The 19,250-nt window shown below is 30.2% G+C and overlaps 1 protein-coding gene across 1 annotated transcript; it reads right to left on the bottom strand.

Annotated features, from left to right (window-relative positions):
- Positions 1-15,665: 15,665 nt before the first annotated feature.
- Positions 15,666-18,067, bottom strand: LOC120156173 (GATA transcription factor 8-like). Its single transcript, XM_039167575.1, has 3 exons — positions 18,001-18,067; positions 17,213-17,473; positions 15,666-16,753 (listed from the first exon to the last, which is right to left on the bottom strand). Exons 2-3 carry the CDS (start codon positions 17,450-17,452, stop codon positions 15,944-15,946), a joined length of 1,050 nt encoding a protein of 349 aa, XP_039023506.1. The 5' UTR covers positions 17,453-17,473; positions 18,001-18,067; the 3' UTR covers positions 15,666-15,943.
- Positions 18,068-19,250: the final 1,183 nt, after the last annotated feature.

The following is a 19,250-nucleotide window of genomic DNA, read 5'->3' as shown; positions in this document are numbered from 1 at the left end:
GGAAGGACCAAAAATACAATTATCCCATTTATGAAAACAAGATTGATATTTTAAGATTTTTGGAGGTGTTTAGATGTAAGATCAAGTCAAAATTTGGTTGACTTTTATTTCTCTTTTTAACTTGTTTCTTCTTTATTTTATTATTTATTCATTCTTCCTCAAGCTCCCTAGTTCAAAGAAAAGGTGAGCGAAGAGCTTTTTAATCCAATAAGAGAATGAGGAAGTTCATATAGCTAAGAAAGAAACTTCATTTTTGGATTATAACGTCAAGGTATTGTATTTCCAATTTTTTGTGGTGTTATGATTTTCCTAAATGTGATGTTTTGTTAAAGATTTGAGTGTTTAAGTATGTTAGGGTTTTTAATTGATTTATGCCATAGATGACGTTTTGTGATAAATCTATTGTTTTATGGTGTTAGATAACCCTAAGTAACTTTCCTAAGCTTTATGACTAATGTTGTTATCAAACTAGTATGCGTGAGAGGATTTTTTAGTATTTCTTGAGCTTAGAATATATACTTCTTGCTTTGGATATTGATATTGGATCAATAATATCGATACTAGATGAACTGAAATAAATTCTAGGCATTTTTAAAAGGGTAGTATTGATAATATAAAAAGGTTAGTATCGATACTAATCCTTTGGTATCGATGCTGATGTATTGGTATTGATACTAGGGTCATTTTTGGCAACTTTGAAGCTATTTTTGGTATTGATACTCAAGAGAGTAAATTTGACTTATTTGGTATCGATACTACATATTTTAGGTAGACAAATCTGACTTCTTTAAGGTTTGTGAGAGTAAAGGACAACCCATAATAGTATATTTAGCCTATGAGAGGCTTAAATGGTTAAAAGTGACTAAAACACTCTTGGGAGTGATTTATAACCATAATACCCTCGATAGGTAGAATACGTCAAAGTATCTCTAATCGAGCATGCATTAAACAATCATGAAAAAATAATCGTTGCGAAGAATCTGCCTGTAAGCGAGAGGATATATTACACGAATATGTGATGAGAATGACTAGAAAATAGTTACGATTAATAAACTTTGAGTCAATTATCAAGTTAGAAAATAATATACCAATTGTGTAAAAGTAATAAAATTTTTGTAAGAGTATAAAACGCTAAAGACATCTCTAATGGTGAAAATTAACCAAAATGCCCTTGGGGTTAAATAATCAGAATACAATGATAGATGTAAAAAGATTAAATAAACACTTGCATAACATTCTATATGAGAGAATGAGTGAGTGAGGGGATGACCTCACCTGAGTGAAATGAACTATGATATATTGATAGTAAGTCGCTGAGCTACCTTGGTTGCCCTCGAATAACATCGATTGATGTGTATTGTAACACCCTGAACTCGATTAGGCCTAGAGTGTCACACTGGGCTGTAGAGGCAACCCTGATCCTTAGAACCTATTTATTTTCTTTTCAAATGTATTGAATGGTATTATAATAAAACATAAACAACTCTTATAAAAATATTTTACAAAATCGAAGTGTCGTAACGCATGATTTAAATTAAAATAATACATTTGGAAGTTTACAACTCAAATGCATAAGTAAGGTTCTCCACTAAAGCTACAATACAATACTCTATCATATATGATGGAAGTCCTATGGCGACGGTACTCCACGAACTTCTCAAGTTACGAACCTACCAACGAAAAACATCCGAAGGCTGAGCTTACAAAGCTCAGCAGTATAATCGCTAATCTAGAGTAGCATAAGAATTTTATAAACAACATGATTCCAATCAGTGCTACCTACGTAAGGTTCTCTTAAAAAGGGATTTATCATTTACTGAACAGAAACTTTGGGATTGATCCCTTTAGTCGAGGGATCGATCCTTTTTCTGGGAATGACTTGCTTAAGCTCGAAAATAACTCAAACATCACCCTAAACGACATGGGTTGATTTTTACACTTATTCAAAAGATTTAGTAAGTTATTTAGGGTCACTAGACATAATTAAAACATGATATTAAGACCTAAAATGTGATTTGGTTGAGAAATCAAAGAGGAACCCTAAAATACTCAATTATCAAAATCTTAGCAAACACCAAGAATTTATGAATCTTAGCTCACACCAATGTTTTCTTAATATAGGTACCTTAGGTAGACCTGGGTCACATAGCATCAACATCTCCCAAGTATCTCAGGTGGGTTCTGGGTCACATAGCATCAACACTTCCCAAAACCTTAGGCTAGGTCCAGGTTACACAGTATCAATACCTTGCCTAGATAATATACTCTTCTTAAGTACTCAGAACGTGTCTGGGTCACATAACATCAGTACCACGTTCAATTAGCGACTAAAGTGTATCTTGCAATTACTTGGATATATCTGGATATTTTATGCACACAAGACGACCGTCCTATTGTTAAAGTAACTCATGTGTCCTCGTCGTTTCCCAAGTTGTACACAAGGGAATAAGTCTTATGAAATATTACCTCATAAGGCTCTTATGGTTATCAAAAAATTATTATTATCTCTTTATTATTGTAAGTCTTTCTCCAAAGCTAACGTCTTAACGCACTGTAGTCAATGCCCTTCTAAGGCAATCAAAGTAGCTTAGTTACTCGTTATCAATCTTGATAAAGTCAGGTGAGGCCATTTCCTCTCACCTAAATTATCTTACTCGTCCTCTCGTCTAGGATGTTAAGACAAGGTTAATTGGTACTTAAAGGGTATTTTAGTCATCTCTAACTTCAAAGATATCACTAGGCGTTTCACGATTTTCTGTCGATTATGCTTGTTGTTCACTAATTGAATCATTAGTTAGCCCGATACATGACTTGGGTTCAATACTGGGTAACAACACTCCTAACGCTCTTATCGTACTTCTCCCTTGAAGTAGTGGAACAAATTATCCATTCTCAGTTCACTGACGTTCTCGAAGCCCCATACTTTTTTATCAGTACTGAATCTTACATATTTATCGTACCACTCATCGAGTATCTCATGTATTGATCCTCAATCCCAACCATCTGTATACATCCTCGATTGAAGATACTTTAGTGTATTACGCTTAATATGGTTACACCCGATGTAACCCACTCCGATGAGTTTTTAGGTATGTTAGGTCATTTATGTTCCTCACAGACTAAGTCTTATTATTACGGATTGTCCTTAGATCTAACGAAACTTAAACGAGTCAAAAGAACATTCAACAATACTTAGGACCTTTAATGAATGCAAATTCATCCTTATTCATCGAGCAAAACAGAGAAGATATCGATCCTTTTGAAAAGGGATCGATCATTTCTCCCTATGAATCGATCTTTTTAAAAAGTGATCGATCCTTTACTGCATAGAAACTTTGGGATCAAACCCTTTGGTCGAGGGATCGATTCTTTTTCTGGGAATAACTTGCTTAAGCTCAAGAATCACCCTAAACGACATGGGTTGGTTTCTAAACTTATTTAAAAGCTTTAGTAAGTTATTTAGGGTCATTAGGCATCATTAAAACATGTTATTAACACGTAAAATATGATTTGGTTGAGAAATCAAAGAAGAACCATAAAATGCTCAATCATTCAAATCTTAGCAAACACCAAGAATTTATGAAACTTTAATACTCCAAAGGATTATAAATACACTACCTTGATCTTAGAAACCCGAAATGAAGCTTCTTTAGCTACCAAGTACTCTCCTTTTTGACAAGGTTGATTTTCCACCATTTTTCCTCAAACCAACAAAGATACAAGTGTATTCTTACATAAAGATGTTATAAGAAAGTAAGAGGGACAAATTTGAGACTTAATAAAATTAAGAAAATGAAATCTTACCACCATTTAAGGTTATGGAAGCTTGGAGAGGACATGAGAAGAGAAAATAAGATGATGAAGAGTTGTGTGGGAGGAACCCACGACCAAAACATAATAAAAACCCTAAAATCAACTTTTATTTCACTTAAGGCTCTAATTGCACTTTTGGTTCTTTTCATTTTATCTAATATTTAAAAATCACCTTTTTATGATTAATTGGGCCCCAAAGCCAACCCAATTAAGCCCAACAACTTAATTTGTAATTTCACATGGTCCAATTACGGGTAAACACGAAACTACTAACCCATAATTTGGGGTGTTACATGTATGGTTTATGGAAACTCTTGTATACTTGTATGATTGCATTGATGTCATATCCCAAATCAGGGTCAGTGACTAAATTGCAAATTTTAAAAGTTGTGTGCTCAATTTAGAAATAAATTAAAAGTCTCGGGATTTAAGTAAAGAATTTTAGTATTGGATTAAATAGCAAAGATAGATGAACTAAAGGGGTAAAATGGTCTTTTCATGGGAAAGATTTTTATCTTCCCTTTTTGAGTATTATAAAACGTGGGAAATTTGAGAGAGTTCCAGACTTCTCTTCTTCATTCTCTTCTTTTCCACTGTGAAGCCATAAGCAAAGGTAAGATCTCTTGTTAATTGATATTTAGCTGAATTTAGGATTTGGTTATGATTATTGGATGATAATTAAGCTTAAGGAAAGCTTAAATCATCTTAAAAACAAAGGATGGTGGAATTATGAGAGATTAAAGATTAAGAATTTTTGAATGAAATTTTGAAATAGAGTTCATTACTCAAATTGGAAGTTGAATTTGACTTGTCATCTATGAGAATAAGAAGCTAGAAGTGTTAGAATTAAGTTTGGGTAACATGGAAAAATTGGTATGATTCTTGAATGCTATGTGGAGGAGTAGATTTTTAAGTTAAAGAGATATTGAATGAAAATTTATTAGTTTAAGTATGCATATTTGAGTTAAGAATATTAAAGGAAGTGAAATAGGAAGTGTGGAATTGAAAATGAAGTGATTTTCGAGCTCAAAATGTGATTTCTGGGCTAGGGGAATCGGTACCCATTGAAGGGGAACCGATACCCCCTCAAACGAACCAGAATTTACAGAATGTCATGGGGGAACCGATACCCCCACAGGAGGGAACCGATTCCCCCTAAAGGAAAGTTGTGAATATTGGTTTAATAGGTTCGTGTAAGTTGTTAGTATCAAATTACAAGGTGTATGTATCTAATAATTGTCTTGAAATGTATAATTATGTAGATTCAGAGCCTGAACGAGTTTCGGAATCATTGTCAAGTAAGATCGATCAAAGGGAAAGATAAGAGATTGGAATTGACTAGTGAGGCCATGTGAGTGCATATTCAATAGTATATGATGGGTGATGGGAAGAAGACTTGCGATGAGTCTATTTCCTGAAGAGTTACATATGAATTCATGATTAAAGGCATGAGTTGAATATGAGTGTATGTATGCTTGATTATATGAATTGATATGTTTTGTATGTGATATGTGGTTTATGTACACACACTATTAAGTGTTAATGAGAGAATATCAAATAATTTATGAAATTATATGAATATAAAAGATAAGTCAAGAGATGTAGGGAAATGGAAATAGAGGTTTATGAAGAATCATAGGAGAATAAATATAAGTAATAAGATAATGAAATATAAGACTATGTGAAATACATGGTTATGAGAATTAGTAAAATAAAGTTATTTGATTTAATGAGAATTGAGGAAACTAAATAAGATTGAATTATAGAATGGAATGAGAATAATATATCTATTAGGGAACTTGAATATAAAGCGCTGATATGTATATATATATGATAAATTATATGCTAAAGATCTATGGGGTTATATGAAAAGGTTATAAGGAATGTATGAAATTGAATTAATTAAATGGATTAAAGTAGTATATAAATAAAATATGATTAAGTGTAATATATATGTTTAGAAATACGACATAAGTTATATAATCTAAGGGAATATAAAGAAATAAAGCATAAAGTAGACGAAATGAGATAAGTTATTATATACCTATATGATATACGTTATCAGGTAATATGAAAGGATTCAGGAAACTTATATAAGCTATGTGAAAGTGATCTAGGTGTTTATATGTGAATTATTCGGTAATAAGTTATATGAAATAAGTGTAGTGATTACCAGATCATAAGAGATAAGTCAAAGAATGTGAATAATATGACCAGAAACTATGAGCCTGTGTGATGAAATGAATATATGAATACATGAGTATGAGATATGTGATAAGAAGTTATGATTAAATGATCAAGAGATATAAGCTAAGGGATATCTGTGAATTTCATGAAAATGTGCTATGTATAAGTGAATTATGTGATTATATGAAATCATATGAGAATTTACATGAACTACGTGATTACATGTATGTGTGAAAGAAGCTACGAGCTTATATGAATATGTGATATGTTTACATGAATATGTGCAAGGATATAAAAGATAGTGCCCATGTTATGTGTCTTGAGAGCTAGGGGTATAGTTGGCATGCCAAGAGTCGAGGGTCTACGCGGTCCTTCGGGATATATATATATTCTTTGGAACATGTGTGAAGTCTTGTGAGACACATATTTGATCCCTAGTATATGTATATGATTCTTAATGAATGATATGTGGTCCTTATTGACATTATTATATGGCACTACGGTGCAATTCTATGCGGCACTCCGGTGCAATTCTATGTGGCACTTCGGTGCAATTATACGAGCTGTGATGACAGCATTAGTGATCAACCTCTATAGACTCACATATCTATAGTTCTCACATATGTACATGGACTAATAAAGGAAATAATATAAAAGAACCTTGCATGATAGTATGTGATTGGTTTGTAATCTTTATGGTGTGAAGTGACATATGTGATATGATGATGTGAATATAGCTTGGTTAAGAGGAATTGATGCAAGAACATATGATAAAAAGATAAAGAACGAAAATAATACTAATAAAGAGATAATAATAAATACCTTACATATGATTTACATGTTTTGTGCTATGAAACCTATTATAAGAATATGTGAATGATGTGTGTGTACAAGTGGATAGTGGTTGCATGACAGAATGTATGATTTTGTATGATATAATAAGTATAGATTATGAATGCATTAGTAGTGGTTATATGTTTTTATGCCTCACTAAGTCATCGACTTAGCGTGTGAGTGTTTCACACGTAGGTTCCGAAAAGCTAGAAGAAAAGTGAAGAGGAGCAAGACCGGTCAGTTACTTCTTACCGAAGATCAGATCAGAAAGGATGTCTTGAATTAGATGTATTCTGTATATTGAATATAGTTGGCATGTACTAATTGATTGAGTTAAACAAACCGTTGTGACTTTAATGAAAGTTTTAAATTTTCTCAAGTTTTTGTCATGAGTCAAAGTTTGAAAAGTCAATGTGACACCTCGGACTCGTATTCGGGTCGGGTACGGGTTGGGCGTGTTACAATTGATGTCTGATTAATAGATATCCATAATGCTTGGCTTGACAGCTATGTAACACCGAGTCAATGTTGTGTTTGAGCGAGAATTATACTAAGACTCTGTGATGATCAGGTTTTCCTTAATGATCTATACTCGATCAATATAAGAGATTGAAAGATCATTTGTATTATTTGTAATAATTTTACCTGAGACTATACGATAATCGAGTCCTCCATATGCGATTAGTACCTGATAGTTATGTGGTGCCAGTTATTATCATTATGTTTGTGTATTGCATGTGATGATGCATAATTGTACGATATTTTGGTTAGAGACCCAATATATGTATACTCATGACGAGGCCCTTAGCAGTAGACTAAGGGCACGAGACTTGTATTGTTTTGATAGAATTGTTGACTGTAAGTAGGCAACACTTGATTATGATCATGCATGTACCTATTGTTTAATACCATATCTTCTAGCATGCTTATGTTTATGAGATTCATAATGTTGTTATAGATTAATGATCATATTGTTGAGTTTTATAAGCTCAACATTTAGATGTTTTCGTTCGTATGTTAGTAGCTTAAGTCGTTTGAGGAGCACTATCATAACAAGATTTCCAACAATCCTTATAGAGTATTGTATTGTTACTTTTAGGGGGCATAAGTATTCATAGGACCCTTATTATTGTATTCGGATTTGAAATTTTGAGTTTGTGTTATTTGATTTAAGCTATGCGTCACAGAGATCAGTTTATAAATGGATGTTCATTTTGGTAAACACATCGTGTTTTGAAATGAAAATGAAAAAGCTTTAAATTTAGTTTGTTGCCTCGACTGACCAATGTAACACTTCAGATCCATCCAAATTTAGAGTGTTACATGGAGGATCAACTAATGACATGTCACTTTTATTTAAAATATGATTATCACTAATTTTACATTATACTATATATATATATATATGGAGATGAATTTATTATGTAATTATTTTTTATGGTATTACTTTTATGAGATTTTAGATTATAATTTTTAACATGTATTATAATATATTTATATTTTGATTCTTATTAGTAAACTATATTAGTTTTTCATTCGTAGTTTATAAATCTTAATTGTTTTTAACTATGATTATAAATTAACATGTTAATGATTTATTGACCAGTAGTACTTTATAAAAACATAGATTCTATGAACTTTCGTTAGTGTGATCTCTGAGGTTTGATCGCAACGTTTAAATTGAGTCTAAAGATTACATGATGTGACATTTAATAGTTAAGCTAACTATTTTAATAAAAAAAGCATTAATTGGCATATTCTAATTGTTTAGGGATGTAATTCAAATATTTTAAAGTTTGAGTACAAACAAAAAATTAGGGTCATAGTTTAGGGACGATTGGTGCAATTATCTCATTAAATTATCAAATAGTGTGAAATTACAAATAAATTAGACAATTGTAAAGGCTAAATTATTTTTAGATTGATTGTGCAGGCATTACACCACCTAACTTTCCAATTAACCCCCTAGAAACTATAGCTTAGTTGACGAATTCGGTGTAATTAGCAAAAAGTTTAATAATTGTTGCAGTTATTCTACATATTGCCCCCTCCAATTAATTTTCAATTTGCATTTTAATGTTTTATCTTGATTTTCATTTGATTTATGGGTTCATTATTTAATAATTTTTGAGTAAATTAAAAAAAATAACTTTATTTTCAATAATATATATATATATACACACAGAGAGCAAGATCCGTTGATATGAATGAAACTAAAATTATATATTTTTTATAATGGTTAGACGAGTGAAAATGAATCGATGGATTAATAATAGTAAAAGAAAAATTTTTACAAGAAAAAATGAATTTTCTTCGCTTTAAAAGTTTTAATATTAGTCATTAAATTTAGATAATCCAATGATCTTAAATTAATATAAAACTAATGGTTTTGATATTTATATATATATATATATAGGGGGAGAGAGAGAGAGAGGGGTTCACTTTTCGATTTTAATCGAATTAACTAACTTAATCAAATTAGTTCGGTTAAAACGACTAATCATTGAATTAGTTTGGTCGATTAATAGCTAATTTTTTTCAATATTTGATTAATAGTTAATTAACCGATATTTTATTAATCTAGGGTGCTTACAAGTGATAATATAGTTTTTTCAATATTTGATTAATAGTTAATTAACCGATTTTTTTTATTAATCTAGGGTGCTTACAAGTGATAGTATATATTTTAAAGTCTCTCAACTTATTAGATAATGAACACTCAAATACCCTACAATCTCTGGTGCTCGAACATAGGATCTCTAAGAATAACAACTATTCTTTTAACCACTTAGGTACCTTGGCTTGTGCGTTAATTAGTCGAATTAACCAATATTATTGAATATCTTATATATACTGAATATATATTTTAAGCTCAAACCAATTAAGAATTGAGACACAAATATTTTTTAATCACACTAGACCCATTAAATTATCAAGACCTAATTAAATTTTAACTCAAATAAAAAAAATTCTATTAAACTAAAATTAATAACCGAACTTAGTTCATTTGGATTAATATTTTTTTAAAGAATCAGTTCAACTAATAAAATTATATTTAATCGTGACTGAATTAACCATTTGAACACTCACTCAATATTTCTAAATTAACAGTTTTGATCTTAATATATATATATATATCACAAACCATGACAAAATTATGACCAATCGTCGGGTCGGATGTATGATTTTATGTCAATGATATAAAATTCTAGTGAGAGGGAATTCAAAAATAAATTAGTAACTAAAAATACATAGAGGCTCTTTCCAATACTTTTAAAATTAGTATACAAATTAAGCGACTTCGTGGTTAAATGATTTATTATTATCCATTGAAATCATATATGTCAGAGAATGACGTAAGATTTTATGTTAGGGGGCAAACTTAAACTTATACAATTTTAGGGGATGAAAACAAATTTTCAAAAAAAAATACATAGAAATTTTTAAAATATTTGATAATTTTAGATTTTCAGGAGGCGAGTGCGCCCACTCACCCTCGCTTTAGGTCCATCCTTGTTTAGTGACAAATAATTGAGAGTCTTTGAACAAATATTGTCTTGTATACACTTTATATTTATTAAAAAATTGTTATGTGGTTTTTATTATTTAAATTAATATATTTATTATCAATATTATTATTTAATTCCTTTTGTGTAAGTGCACTCAAAGATAGGGATGTACGTCTCTTTGAAAATGTTAAATTTTTATTTACTTTAATTTTTTATATTTTTATTGATAATATATTTTTATTTTTAAAAATTTTAAAAATTCATCTTTTAATATAAAACTATGCATCTATATATGCTTAAAGAGAAATAAATCATTGTAATATATATATTATATATTAATAAAATAAACTTTAATCATTATTATTAAGAGACGAGATAAACAACCACAAAAACACATATGTGACAGCCTTTTTAAAATTGAAAGAGTTAATTGTATTATATGCCCTCAAACTATGACCTTCTTTTCAATTGATCCTTAAACTTTTGAACATTCTGATTTCATCCTTAAATTATGACTCTTAATCTAAATTGGTTCCTAAACTTTTCAAAATTCAAAATTTATCCCCATCATTTTAATTATCCCCTAGACTTTTGAGCATTCCAATAACATCCTTAAGTCACTTAAAAGTTTGAGGTTGAAATTAAAACGGTCAAAGGTTTTGAGACTAATATAGAATCAGGGTCATAGTTCAGGGATGGAATTGGAATGTTCAAAAGTTTAGAGACCAAATTAAAATGAGAATTATAGTTTAGGGATGATATTAGAATATTAAAAAAGTTAAAGATCAATTTAGAATGAGAATCATAATTCGAGGATGTTTAGCGCAGATAACTCTTATTGAAGTTTGTGGACAATAAATGAACCGATGGTTCCGCAAACATTGATTAGAACATGTGTACTACAACACATACGGCGGAGACGCTGCTGCACCGGCGGCGGTGCCGCCTGCCGTCTCGCCTCTTTGCTTCAATCTTAAAACTCTTCGATTCCCTTTAATGCACTCAACTGAAAAGATCGTCTCAAATATTATTGACCCATGATGAGCTAATATAAAACTTCAATTTATAATAATATATTGTTTATTTCAATTTTATTTTATATTATTTCTAAGAATAAATTACTCATTTAATACTTAAACTATCAATTTTGATTTGTTTTAGTGCCTAAACTTTTAACTTTTTTTAAAATCATACTTAAAATTTAATTTTTGTTTCATTTTAATATCATGGAAGATACTATTCAAACGGTATTATTATTAACTTATGGGTATGCAATTTTTCATTTCATTTCATTTATTTAAGTAATCATTATTTGAGTAACTATTTTTATTTTGTAAAAAAAATAACTATTTTTACATATGTTTTTATTTCATGTAAATAAAAAAAAATACGGGTCGGGTTAGTTTCTCCTGTGGATCCAATTGCGTTAAGGATCGGGTTGAGCCAGGCCCAATAAGAATGGGTTGAATAGGTCCAATAATTATTAATATGTTAGTTCATCTAGTTTATTTTATCAAAGTTTGATACTAAATTAACGTAAGGGTAAATTACGTGTTTAGTACCTAAAATTTGGTCTATTTTAATACTTAATTTTTAAAATTTTTAAAAACCATATGTGAAGTTTGGTTTTTGCTTCATTTTAGTACTCCTATTCAAAATTTAACGTTAATTTTTGAAAAAAATTAAAAGTTTAGGTACAAAAACTGACAAAAACTAATAGTTTAGGTACTAAATGCATTAAATTTTTAACATTTGCGGAAACAAACTAAACATTAGGTATAATTTAAAAAAAATGAAAGTTTAGATATTAAAATGAACAAAAACTGATACTTTAAATACTAAATGTGTAGTTTACCCTTAATATATTGGATAACACCGTTAAACAAAGACAAACTATAATTTTACGTTATGAGATAAATTTTTAAATTTATAAAAACTTGAAGTTACTGTTTAGTTCCTTTATATTTTTAAATTTTTGGGTCAACTGCGTATTTAGTATCTAAATTATTAGTTTTGATCATTTTTAGTATTTAAATTTTTAATTTTTTTCAAAATCATATCTAACGTTTAATTTTCATTTCATTTTAATAAGATGCCGTTAAAAACTTGACGTGCTTGGTATCTAAACTATCAGTTTTGGTCCATTTTAGTACATAAACTTTCATTTTTTTCTTCAAAACTTAATGCCAAATTTTGAAATGAATATGAAAATGAAACAAAAACTAAAATTTTTAATGGTGTGGTACTAATAAAAAAATTAAACTTTAGATATTGTTTTGATAAACTAAAACTTTAGGTACTAAAACTACCTATTTAGGTACTAAATTTGTAATTTACTCTAAGTTTTTCAACTGTCCATTTTAATTTGGTTTGAATCGATTAGGTTCTCCATTTTTTCATATTAGTTTTTTATTTTTATTTTTATTTTTATTTGAAAATATTTATTTGTTTTATGTTCTTTTTTACATTTATTTGACAAAATTTAAAATTCTTTTTATATAAATATTTTTAAAATACATTTTAAATAAATAAATAAAATTATTTATTCTTATATACTTCCTATGTCGTATCGAATATGTCCGATGTTAATTTTTTTATCATTTTTAAATTTTGACTCATTATTATTTAAAATTTATTATTGATAAAAATAAAAAATATATCTCAAAAACTTAAATCAAACCATTTTTAAATATATATTTTATAAAATTTAATTTTTTAAAATATTTAAAATAATCATGATCTAATTTTAAAATTTTTGACTACCAAAAAATCAATAATTGACACAATTAGTGAGATGGAGAAAATAATATTTATAAGTTATATTTGAAATATAGAATATTTAATTTTCCTATTATAAAAATTTAAAATAATTAATTATAAACTGAATAAATACTTAATTCAATTTGTTTAAATAACTAAAATTCTAAAGTATATTCTATAATTTGATTAAATACTTTAGTTAAATTCAATATTCAATTTGATTGCACAAACCAAGTGGTTTTTTTATGTAAAAGAATTGTTATTCTTTAAGGACCCGAGTTCGAGCACCATAGATATCAGGGGTGTAAACGTTCAATGTTAAAAGGTTGAAAGTTATTTTCGAAAAGATATTATCTTATACTTGCCTCAGATTAATAAAAGATGTTCGATTCGATCCGTTTATTTTATATCTTATTTTTTTAGCCCTACTAGAAGCTTATCTTGTAAACTTGCCCTTCTGCTGGGCTTTATTTGAACATGAAACCCTGTTCTTAACTAATGGTATTAACTAATTTTATTAAGAGGAATTATTTCATAATTATAAAAAGAGTTTATAAAATAAAAATAAAGTAATCATATAAGCCCAAAGTTTTTCTTAAATATATCAAAGTGTACAAAATAGTCATCTAAAAACAAAAAAGAATATAAAAAAATTCAACTAAAAAACTAGAACAAATCATAGATACAATCAAATATCATTACCGGTGATGAATAATAAATAATATTAACGTTAATATAAAATGTGTATAATAATGATGGTTTGTTGACAGGTTAACATTATCACAATTCAATCATGTTCTATCTTCGATGATTACGAGTATCTATCAATATCTAAGATGATGATCTACAAAAGCGATAGATCAATAAAATATTTAAATAAACATCATTTAGATATGAAGATGAGTCAAATTTCAATCCGATCTGATTTTCTCGGGTTGGAATTTTTAAAAAAATTATGAGATCAGATCAGGTTCAGATTTATGGTAAAATATATTCTACTTGATGTGACCCGAAAAAAATATAATTTTACCTTATATATTTATGAATAATTATAATAATACTCATATATATATTATTTTTAATTAAATATTTATTTTTATTAAATAAAAGTAATATTTTTTATAAATATATTATTTTGGGTCGGGTTGAGTTCGAGTTTTATCTCAAAAAAGTGGATCAAATTCGAGTTGAGTGAAGGGTGTATAATTTTTGGGTCAGGTTTAGGTCGAAAGGAAGTTATATAATTTTTCGAATCGAGTAGGATTGAACGGAAACTAGACTCATGGCCATCCCAACACAATCCCAGCCTGGATTAGTTGATGGAACAATGTCCATGAAGGTCATGGGGTAATTCTATTTGGTGGTTGGTGATTGAATTGACACAATTCTCAATTGGTGGTGTATTGTCCATTTAATTCCAACATTTTGTTCAATTTGCAAGCATTACTTTAAAAACATGCCCCAGGCCATGTGATTACAATGTCCAAATCAACTTTTGAAATAATGAAAGTAACGACCTTTCATTGATTTTAATTTTCATCCCAATTTTTTCCATGCTTTTTAATATTTTTAATCATTTCAATTTGAAAACAATTATATATATACCCTATATATATATATATATATATAGGGTATATATACATATAGGGATGGGCATGGGACCGAACTGATGGGTTCCGACCCGACTCGATCGGGTCGTATTTTTTTAAAGGTAATGTTTAGGTCGGGTCGGATTCGGGTTTAGGGTGAAAAATATCCGACCCGACCCCGAAAAAAATAAGTTTATATTGTATATTTAGAAATAATTACAATAATACCCCTCTAAATATTATTTTTTTCCTATTAAGTCACTATTTTTATTGAATAAAAATAATATTTTTTTATCATTTCGGGTCGGGTCGGGTTTTCTCTCAAAAAAATTGAGTCGGATCGGGTGAAGGATATAAAATTTTTGGGTCGGGTTTACCAAAACCCGACCCATGCAAATCCCTATATATATATATATTTACCCTCTTAGTCTGGTAGCATTGAGAGAGATTAAGAGGATTGGGATATTTTACCAAACACTTCATAACAACCTTTAGAAATGATTATAATTTGATATTGTTGGGAAATCATACCAAGTAATATAGAAAATAAACGAACAATAAAGAAAATAAAGAACACAAGCGCTCACTCCGCTCAAGCATCTGTCCTTCAACTGGTACATGAGCCGTACCTAACGGATATCGATTATCTAACCAAATTAGCTAAAAAAATTAAGTTTATTTTTTTAATCTGGGGTTTTGTTCTTTTAAAATAAAAATTTAATTTTCTACACCATTTTATAATTTAAGACTAAGTTATTTTTTCAATTTGATTTATTTAAATAAATAGAGCTTTTTGTACATTTCGATTTAAAAAGAACTAAAAATAATCTATATTTTCTTAAAACAAACGAAAACCCCAAAGATGAAACATAACTCGAAACAATTTAAACTCGAAATAGTCTCAAATAACTCGAATTTAAAATGATTAAAACGAAACAATCTAAGCTTGTTTTCCCATTATAAAAAAATTAAAGAAAATAAAGACTCTAATAATTAAATAACCTTTGTATGGGCCTACTCATTACTCAACCCTACAAACTTTCCTACCCTTAAACCTTTTTAAGGACTCTAATAATTCTAAATATATTGGCAATTTTAGCCCCCTATTTCCCCATCTCCAACCCTATACAAAAATTAAACAATGGACAAAGATGTAAAAATAACAATAACAAAATGAACATCTAAAGAAAATTTAAAAGAGGTGGGGATGAGGGAGACAATGGGAAAATGTGAACCCTAAACGTTAGGGTTTCAAAATTCCCCAAACCCCAAACCCTCTTTTTGCATGTAATCCAATGCCGGGTTGCTTTTGTCTGGGATCATTTCCGGTGGATCAGTGGTTTCACCAGCATTGCCACTCTTGGTTCTCATCTCCAACACCTTCTTATGAGAATTCGAGTGGACCGACGAGATAAACGTCGGACTCGCAGCGGGACGGTACTCCGGGAAGAGCCTTCCGGACTTAAACCGGACGCCGCATGCGTTGCAGAGGGTTTTCGGTCCCATCGGCCCCGCCCTCCATTGAGGTGTCTTTGTTATCTCGCAATGCATGCATTTCCTGACTGCTTGTAGTTGTCCCGGTTGATTCGGAACAGCATTGTTGTCCGTGGGCAGTGTCAACTTGATCTTCTTTTTCTTCTTGTGTTCGGGGTTGAGTTGTCGGGGTAATTTGATTAGGAGCTGAGACTCGGCGTAGCTCTCGGAGTCGGATGACACCTTGGGGATGAGTTTGGGGACGTCGTTACCGTAGTCATTGATAGATGAAGAAGGGGAGATGGGCTGAATGGCTGGACGAGGGCTGAAAGTGGTCGGGCGGGTGCGTTTGCTACGTGCACGTCCATGCTTTCCAGTGGCGGAAGCCGATTCGAGCAACGGTTTGATCTCCCCGGAGCAGGAGTTGCTGCTTTCGAGAACCGAAACTGGACTCGAAGTATGGAATCGATTATCGGACGACTCCTTGTTGATCGAAGAAGGTTCTTGTTTCTTGATCGTCAAGCTTGCTCCACAATTGGAATCCTCAACAAAGTTCGACAACCATTCCAATTGGACAATGTCTTCATACTGCAAGAAAAAAATAATAATCAAATTAAGTGGGACCCACAAAATATAAGCATGCACACAACCAATCACGTGACGAATCATGTGACCTCCATGACTGAAGCAATAATTATGCCTTAAATTAATGCAAAAAAAAAAAAGCTCTTGGCTGTATAGTGTATACCACTTTTTTCTCAGCCGACAATCAATATAAAAAGGTCAAATTCTTGTTTTAGTCCCTGCTACTATACTCAAAATTAAAATTCCATCCTTAAAATCATATCGTCTCTAGTCAGATCAAGCCCAAGTAATTAAGTTAAAATTATAGCATGACTTTAAAAAAAACATTTTCAAATCGGTATGCTGTGTTAAAAAATGTATTTTTCAGAAAAAAGTTGAACTAAATAATACAGTATAGGGACCAAAACTGTAGTTTGACCCATAAAAATTAAAAACAATGATTTTAGAATTTAAGACACCGACCGGAACAGAGAGTTCGGCGGAGATGTCGGGAGCACTATTGTTGGAAAAAACCGAGTCAGAACCAGGGAATGACTCGGACTGAGCTGTCCAAATGCTGGGAAAAGCGGCGGCGTCAACGGCGCAATCGGAGGCGTATAATGCGGCGTCGACGTCGTCGTTGGGGAAGTCGAGGAGGTCGTCTATGTGGTCGAAGAAACTGCCGCAATCTATCTCGTCAATGAAATCTGTCGGTCCAATCATTCTCTTTGTATTAAAATATTCCTGAAAAAAAAGTAATAATAATAATAATTAATTATTACCAGTAATGCTGCATGTAAATGTCTACCGAAACTTCAAAATTGGGTAAAATTTTAAATTGCTAGCAAAATTTTGGGTTTATTCGTAAAAAGGGGGGGGGGAATTAAGGATCTTCAAAATTCATTTTTCCAAAGTGAAAAAGGTTGGAGGAATTATGGAACAAACTTCGGTCAAGGAGCAAAACTTTTTTACTAGGGAATTTGAAGAGAAAATTTTCCGGGAAAATGAAGATAAGTAGTTCTCAAAGAGAGTTCAATTCCTCTGTTTTCTCAGCTACCAAACAGAGTATTAGTGACGAAAACAACACCATTTCCCTTACCGACACTAAAAGCTACGAAATTTTGAATATCGCACCCGAAAGAAGAACCCAATGCTAAAAAACTCACCAAAACATGAAAAATCCAAACTTTTTCAACCAAAATGGATCAAACAAGTTACAAAAATCCAACTTTCAAAAGTAGTGAGGAAAGTGAGTAATGAAAAGGAGATACCTTTGAATAATAGAGAGATAGGGGAGATTAAAGAGGGGAGGGGAAGGGAGAGGGGAGTTATAAGGCAGGCAGGTCACCACTCAGCATCCTCTGCCTTCATTGCTAGCTGTCTTTTACTCTTCTTTCTGTCCTCATTTTCAAGTTTCTCTCTCCCCTCTGGGTCCCACTCCCCTCTTTCTTTTTATTTTATTTTCAAAAAATAAAAAATAATAAATAAGTAGGTAAATTACATGGTTAATACTAAATTATAAGTTTGAGTCTGTTTTAGTACCAAAATTTTCATTTTTTTCTTCAAAATTTACATTAATTTTTTGAGAGAAAAAAATGAAAGTTTTGGTACTAAAACAAATAAAATTGATAGTTTATGTACTAAATATGTTAAGTTTTTTACGACGGAATGTTAAAATGTAATAAAAACTAAACGTTATGCATAATTTTGAAAAAACTTAAAAGTTTAAGTACTAAAACAGATTAAAATTATTAGTTCGGATACTAAATGCATAGTTTATCCTAAATAATTCTACCCATGGTTTTGATTTGAAGTGGTAAATAATTAATAATAATCTTGTTATGAAAAACAATCTTAAATTTGGATTTTTTTTAGGAATTGGAGGGGGAAAATGTCAACTATATAATAGTACCATATTATCGCCCATATTATCTTTTTATTTTAAGCTAATTTTTAATTTTAAAATATTGTAGCTTATTCTTAAATTTTAATTTTTATTTTAAAATGGTCTCAAAATTTTTGAATGTTTAAAATTCATTCTCGATCTATGATATTTATTCTGATTTGATCTCTAAATTAAAATTTTTAAATATTTCGAAACTAATATAAAATGAAGGTGATAATTTAAAATGAGAGTCATAATATTTTATATTTAATTTTAAATAAATACAACCATTTAATAATTTAAAATGAGAGTCATAATATTTTATATTTAATTTTAAATAAATACAACCATTTAATAATTTAAATTATTAAAAAAATTCTTTTATAATTAAAATCGTTAACAAATCCTATTATTATTATTATTATTATTTAACTGCCTAAATTTTAACAAAACAAGGAAAGTGAAAAAGAAAAAATGACTATCTTCAGTTGTCGAAACGTGGAGGCACGCACGTTGAATTTTACTGAGCTGGCATTATTTTATTGGTTCTATTGACGTGGCAATGTGAAACTGCGCGTGGGCTTTTTTCTGAACTTGGTTTTGACAGTCTCGTGTGGATTAGATTTGCCACCCGAT

Source organism: Hibiscus syriacus, unplaced genomic scaffold (assembly GCF_006381635.1).
Source record: "Hibiscus syriacus cultivar Baekdansim isolate YM2019G1 unplaced genomic scaffold, ASM638163v2 tig00111213_pilon, whole genome shotgun sequence".
In the NCBI taxonomy this organism is placed as follows: Eukaryota; Viridiplantae; Streptophyta; class Magnoliopsida; order Malvales; family Malvaceae; genus Hibiscus; species Hibiscus syriacus.
Note: the sequence above shows the minus strand (reverse complement) of the source record. Positions and strands in the feature narration are given on the sequence as shown.

Bases quoted from the DNA above. Each gene is read 5' to 3' on its own strand.
- LOC120156173 (XM_039167575.1), bottom strand. From the start codon at position 17,452: ATGATTGGACCGACAGATTTCATTGACGAGATAGATTGCGGCAGTTTC. The intron at 16,754-17,212 runs GTCGGTGTCTTA...TTTTTCTTGCAG, and splicing joins CCGCCGAACTCTCTGTTCCG to TATGAAGACATTGTCCAATT.